Source organism: Aulostomus chinensis, chromosome 11 (assembly GCF_037954235.1).
Source record: "Aulostomus chinensis isolate RoL2024-O1b breed Wild chromosome 11, RoL_Achi_v1.0, whole genome shotgun sequence".
Taxonomy (NCBI): domain Eukaryota; kingdom Metazoa; phylum Chordata; class Actinopteri; order Syngnathiformes; family Aulostomidae; genus Aulostomus; species Aulostomus chinensis.
In genome coordinates, this window is record NC_141330.1 from 11,529,472 (window position 1) to 11,536,318 (window position 6,847).

General features: G+C 41.9%; 1 protein-coding gene across 1 annotated transcript; it reads right to left on the minus strand.

Annotated features, from left to right (window-relative positions):
• Nucleotides 1-210: 210 nt before the first annotated feature.
• On the minus strand, nucleotides 211-6,222 carry ecm1b (extracellular matrix protein 1b). The gene is made up of 11 exons (XM_086218467.1): nucleotides 5,950-6,222; nucleotides 5,379-5,435; nucleotides 5,049-5,117; nucleotides 4,924-4,962; nucleotides 4,779-4,814; nucleotides 4,414-4,688; nucleotides 2,341-2,546; nucleotides 1,545-1,815; nucleotides 1,252-1,445; nucleotides 935-1,022; nucleotides 211-779 (listed from the first exon to the last, which is right to left on the minus strand). The coding sequence occupies exons 1-11, from the start codon at nucleotides 6,017-6,019 to the stop codon at nucleotides 585-587; spliced, it is 1,500 nt and encodes a 499-aa protein (XP_086074593.1). The 5' UTR covers nucleotides 6,020-6,222; the 3' UTR covers nucleotides 211-584.
• Nucleotides 6,223-6,847: the final 625 nt, after the last annotated feature.

The following is a 6,847-nucleotide window of genomic DNA, read 5'->3' on the forward strand; positions in this document are numbered from 1 at the left end:
TTCATCTATCCTGGTGATATTTTGACCTCTGTTAAAAGCTGACATATATGTAAGGAGTTCCATTTATAAGATACCTTTGTTATACATGTGGATATCACACTTACATTAATCTAAAAAAATCTCATCATAATGATTTTTCACATACAATGTTAACATACTGTAACAAATTCACACACACACACACACACCAAAAAATAAAACCCTGAAAGGTGAATTTAAAAAGTATTTTTATTAGAACTGTTGTAGGTATGACGTTGACAAAGGGAAAGGGAAGCCTCTGAAGGAATCAGGATAATGTATTTATAATCAAATGTGTAAGGAGCAGCCTGTAAAAATAGTGGTACAGTGACTCAGACACCAGCCTGGTTTACAAGAAAAGCATCAATAAGATAAAAAATATATTTGTTTCTGTATAAACAAACTCTTGTGATAGCAATGCCTCTCTTGTGATCGCTGATGAAAAGATTAAAATAACACTGGCAGAATATGAAGCCCTAGTTTGGTCCACATTAGTTGTAGAATTTCTCTCTTAGAGTGCTCTGTTAACATTTCTGTGAATGACCCAGAGCCAGCAAGGTCAGTAACTAAAGGCCTTGGGGAATGGAGGAAAGAGGGCACCTTTTCTTCTGGCGAAGGGAAACGGTCGCTTTGGAGATGGCATCCAAGAGAATGTTAGAGAGGCACTGTGGAGACCCTTTAGGAGTCATCTTGCAACAGCTGAGGACAGCTGGGGGCAGGATATTCTCAAATTTACACATCTCATCCAATGTATCCTGAAGCTGAATCCATGTGGAGAAACAGGTCAGACAAAATAAAAGATTAATATCCCATTTAAAAGTCTTCCCAGTTAGTATTCTAAACTATCTTGTAGAAATATGTAATCGACAACTTGAATCTACAACTTGAATATCCGTTTTAATTCATTTTAACTCACCCTCTGATCAAAACAAATGTTCTGGTCTTGTGAAGACAGGGGGCAGCATTTCTTCACAATGCCCTTGATTTTGAAACCCACAGGGAATCTAACAGCCAGAAGGGAAGTTTCACCTTTACATTGCTCAAACAGATCGTGTTCATGTGTTTAATTAATGTAGAGGACATGTAATAAATACTACTAGGAAGCTGAACAGAAAAATGACAAGAGGCACTTAAGGAAACAGCAGACGCACAGGAATGTAAAGAAAGATCAGAAGGAGGAGGTCAACAACAGAAGAATCCAAATTCAAAGTCAAATGAAGGATGTTTTCTTACTTTTTCTTGATGATCTTGTGAGTGTCACAGATTCCTCTAAGTGAGGGCTCTTCAGGGGCTGAGGTCATGTTGTAATATGGGTCAGGAGACATTTTTTGGAAGCAGTCGGATCGATCATCAACCCTCCAACAACATTCAAAATCAACCTTTCCACTTTTCCTATTGGAGCAAAACTTGTTCAGCTCAGCACGCCACTACAACACACACACACACACAAAGCACATAAAGCAAGAGGCATATAACATCATTAAAAATACAGCAACATATTACATTTTGGAGCTTTCTTGCAATACCTTTTGTTCAGCACAGTTGAGGACACCCTGCTTCTTTTTGCAGCACTGTTTGAATTTCTTTTCCATGCGATTAACAGTCTTTGCCTGACGAGCCAACATTTCATAGCCTGTAGTTGGCAAACACTTGATAAAATAGAGGGGGCGAAGGTTCTGGTCCTGACACAGTGATTCGATGTTTTCTACAGTGGGTCGTCCAAGAGGAAATTTGATGTCAGTCCGCTTGGAAGTTTCCTCGCTGTGTCCTCTGACACTGTGCGGCGTCACCTCTGAACTGTGAAGTAAGAGCCATGAGGTCAGACCAAACAAGAACCTTGGTACTGTGACTACGGCTTACATTCAAACTGGGAGTTTAATCACATGAGAATCTTGCAAAAGATCTGACAACACGACCTCCAGTTACGACAGTTTTGTGTTTTATGGTGAAAAATCAGAAATGGCCACCGGTGCCATGGTAACACCGCCTGGCAAAAACTCACAGTCGACACAGCAACCTAACAGTGAGTTATTGAAGTGTTTGGTTGACCCACTGAGAAGTGTGTCAAAGAGTAACAGAACCTATCATTTCCTGTTGCTTTATGGTGGTGGTAAGACATCCGCCCAAAAACAAACATCCACCAAAAATGCACACTTTTCTCTTGAGAACTCCAAATCTTTTCTATCGCCTTAAAAGGTACTGCTGCTGGTCTGTGCTTGTTAGTCAACAAAAATAGGTCACCATCATCTAAAATCGCTGTTTAAAAACTCCCACAGTGCCACTGGTGATGATAATGAAGGAGCACTTGTTTTCTCTGCGTACCTCCTGCAAGTGTTGGGGTCAAAGTTGAAGATGTCTGTAGAGGGAAGCGGAGGCACCGGCAGCTCCTCCATCGGGTTGTAGCCTGGGTTTGGAGCATCATCATTGAAGCAGTTTTGCCTCGTGCTGCCGGTTAGTCTGCAGCAGTGATAAAGACGATCCTTTACCGATGAATCCTCCACACAGAAAGACTCCACCGACAGCTCCCACTGAGATAAACAAAGCAAAACAACACCGACAGTCAGGGTGTATGAATTAATTCTTTAATACAGGCATAATTGTGTGTACCTGAGGTCAAAGGTTAACTGAAGGGACTCCAAAGTAAACCTGGAGGATTTTAATGAAATGTGGTAGAAAGGTGGAGAATGGACCAAAGAAAAATTCTAGAGTGGGCGAGGAGAAGGTGTTAAATTTATCTGAAAGAAGGCTTTTTAACTCTGTCCTCATCATGGCTACAATTTTCATTCTACACACTTTTCTTTTGCCAGAATCTAGACACGTTCTTTGGCAAGAAGAGCCTTGAGAGTCAAATATTTTGTGCTTTACAACCCTCTAAGTGGGTGGCACAGTGGTGCAGTGGTGAGCACTGTCACCTCACAGCAAGAAGGTTCCGGGTTCAAGGATCTTTCTGTGTGAGTCTCCATGTTCTCCCTGTTCCTGTGTGGGTTCTCTCTGGTACTCCAGCTTCCTCCCACAGTCCAAAGTCATCAAGAGGGGACGAGGCTGATTGATACTCTAAATTGACTGTAGGTGTGACTGTGAGTGTGAATAGTTGTCTGTCTCTATGTGTTGGCCCTGTGATGGACTGGTGACCTGGCCAGGGTGAACCCCGCCTCTCACCCGAAAGCCACTGGGATAGACTCCAGCCCCCCCCCCCCCCGCGACCCTTAACAGGAATAAGCGGAAGAAAATGGATGGATGGAACCCTCTAAGTGACTGATAAACCTCCAAATGCCCTCTAGACTCCAATGTTAAGCCAGGATTTTCAAGAAAAACTACAAAAGCAAATTTCAAACATTCTTAATTATCCACATTTGGTTACCACAAACAAAAACGAGATATAAGAATCGAGGCCATAGTCGCAAGATTTAATTTCTCTCATTTTAAACTAAGCAGTTCGTATCACCACGGTAACTTCTACGTGTAGTTGACCAACAGTTGATTCAGCTCAGCTGTTTAGACTCCCTCCCTGATGTCTCCGACTGGCATTTCTGTTATGAAAACTAACTTTGTACATCCTGTGACTGAGTCTTTGCAAACCAGGCTGCCAATCAGAGGAAGGACAGAGTATATGTCAGGAGTTACAAATAGCCATCAGGCCTTGCTTCCTGTCTCATACATCTAAAGCTTTTAAAAATCCTACTGCGTGAGCAAATTTGTTTATTTCATGAATGAGGCCAAATGGTTTCCTCATGTCTGATGTATGGGACCAGTCTACCCTGTGTAAGGAGACGTTTCTCTCATTAATCATGGAATGTTAACCATCATGAAAATACTAGTGACTCTTGTCACTGAGGAAATGTAACATGGAGCTCGGCGAAGGTCTGCACTCTCCAAGTGCACTTCCTGTGTTCCTCGCTCTCAGACGCTTCACTGTAGATCATGTCAAGGCCTGTCTGTTATGTCTGACTTAGCGGCGTACAATGGGCTTATCCACAGGAAGCTGCCTGGAGGCCTTCAACTACTGTCAGAAATATGGCACCATTTCTACAGTGTGAAGAACGTATCGTGGTCTTTTCTATCTACAGTAAAACAAAGACATGCAAAGAAAAAGAGGGTTCATGGCACAATGTAACCAGGAATTATATTAAAATGAACATGAAATCTACCAACAAAGGATTTTTTATATCCTCATTTAGTAGGACTGTAGGTCAAATCCATATTTTTGTATTCAGACTGAAAATGGGTGGGATTCCTGGATCCTATAAAAGATTGTTTTTTTCATGTTTCCTTTCTTTTTGGACGTGAGATATAGCTTCTGAGACATTTAAATGCTAGAATAAAAAAAAAAACAACAACCAAAAAAACATTGTATTTGAGCAAGGAAAAAAAATTGCTGAATTTGCAAAAACTCACCGCCTGTGTGGCACAACAGAGCATCACTTCCTCCCCCCATGTCTGGTTCCCTTTGCAGCATGACCTAAACCAGGACTCTGCCTTGTTGACAGCACTGGCCCTTCGCTTCAGCTGCCCAAAGCCAGAGTCAGGAAAGTAAGAGTCTGGGTAGAGAGGACGTTGGTCCCCATGGAGACAGATGGCTTGGAGATTGTCAGGGGTTGGCCGGGCAAGAGGGAATTGAACAGGATAGTCCAGTATTGGAGGGGAAGAGCGAGGCCCAAAGCTTGGACGACCTTTGTGGGATGAACAGAAATAATACTGTTACCTGACATTTCGATATAAATGCTGAACACTTAATAACATTAAAGAAAATAGACACACACGTCCTCTGGGTGTCAAGACTCCTGGTCTGGAACTCCCTGAAAAAAATGAAGGCTGTATCATGAAATAATACTTTTTAAATGTTTTCTTCATAGATAGATGGATAGATGGATGGATGGATGGATAGATGGAGAGATAGATGCTTACCTCTCTCTTTCAGGGTATCGACCTGCATCACGGAGAACTCTATGAAAAGAGCAAGATCAGAATAATAAACTGGCAGCTAATCTGAGCAGTGCTGAATGCTGAATGCTAACAAAAGAAAAGATTACCACTCATATCAAATAAATCGGTCAAGTCTGCCTCTTTCTGCCCCATAAAGGAATCTGGCTGTTGCATCTCTGTAAGACAAATATGGAGTTGAATAAACTGGGGAAACATATATGAACAACAAAAAAAAGTCTTTTAAAGTTCATAAAGATCGAAGAAGTTTTGTGTTTACTGCTTCTCTTCAGACGCTCATAGTCTCGACCTTTCCCATTAGAGGTGCAAGCATAACCTTAAACCCCAAAATAGCCTGAAGGTAGCGTGCCAGAATCTCATGCGTCTTCCCTTGGTCAAGATACTGCACTTGCATGTGAATACACTCACACAAAACACACCTTGCATGATTGTGTCAAGGTCAAAGGTGACCTCGCGCTGCTCAAGGATGTGCTCATCTAGAAAGTTATACAGAGAGGGAGAGAGAGAGAGAGAGAGAGACAGACAGAAAGACAGAGAGAGAGAGAGAGAGAGAGAGAGAGAGAGAGAGAGAATTATGCAACACTTCTGTTTATGTACAAAAAAACTGAGAAACAGCCTGTGGTGGAGGATCTGATCCTATAGTCGCGGGAAAAACATGAAAACTATTCAATATTACAATATTATTCATACTATCTGAGAACATGCTGTCTGCTGTATCTGAATCTGTAAATGAATCTAAACTAATCCGAAATGAAATAACATGCAAATAGAGGTTGCTGTTGAAGTACCTGGAACAGGTCACTGTAATTCCATTACACTGCACTAATGATAACAACCATGATCAGAGCAGACACGCTGTTAAAAGTGCTTTGAAGTCTAATGGGAAACAGTCCTGGGCTGTCCAGAGTGGAGAAACAAAAATGGAGCCCGGACATCAGCCAAAAAAGCAAACACAACAATGAACAACATGACAAAAATACAAATACCAACCCTTGTCTGCTGAACTCAGTAGAATCCAGAGAAACGCGGTGGCGCAGACTAAAGCCCAAGACGAGCCCATGGCAGACCGGATCGTGTCTGTGTTGTACCGTCTGTCCTGCAGCTGAGTGACCTGGCAGAGAGAGGAGAGAGGGAGCAGAGGAGGAGGAGGAGGAAGAGTAGGAGGAGGCCGCCCAGGAAGAGCCTGGAAGCGGGGCAGCGCACAGACAGGCCCGGTAATTGGTCCAACAGAGGCTGTGGTGCTGCTTCTGTCAGTGAGCGAAACTTTGCAACCGTGTTTTATGAGGCAGAGCGAGGACAGGAGAGAGGGAAGAAGTCCATCTACATGACTCATGAGCACAAGATGTCTGAGAACGGTGAGGTGAGTCGAGATAACAAATCTCCGCTGAAGCTCAACACATGTATAGACGCGATTTACTTCACTTTGTGAGGCTGGTTGGCAACGTTTTTTTAAAAAAAAAAACTCAATAAAATAATCAGAGATCATAATTGTAATAATATTTAAAAAAAAAAATAAATATATATATATATATATATATATATATATATATATACTACACCTATGTATATATACTATAAACAGAAATGTCACACAATTTTTGTTATTAAAGGCCTTGAATTCCTTCTTATCTCACGTTTACTTTAGAGATTCCAGTCTGAGAGACCGACTGTGACCTCAACTTGATCCCTCTCACCATGTAAAGACTCTAATCAGGACAGAAGGAGGACTTCCTGTGCGGCTGTTTACTGATGTTTAACAAGTTTCAGCAGTTTGCTCTCAGTTGGGCATTAACCAGTGAAGATTCTCCTGATTTATGTGACTGAATGTCTGGGAAAAATGTGGCAGAACATGTGCAGAGATGCCTTGATGTCAAACAAATGAAACTGC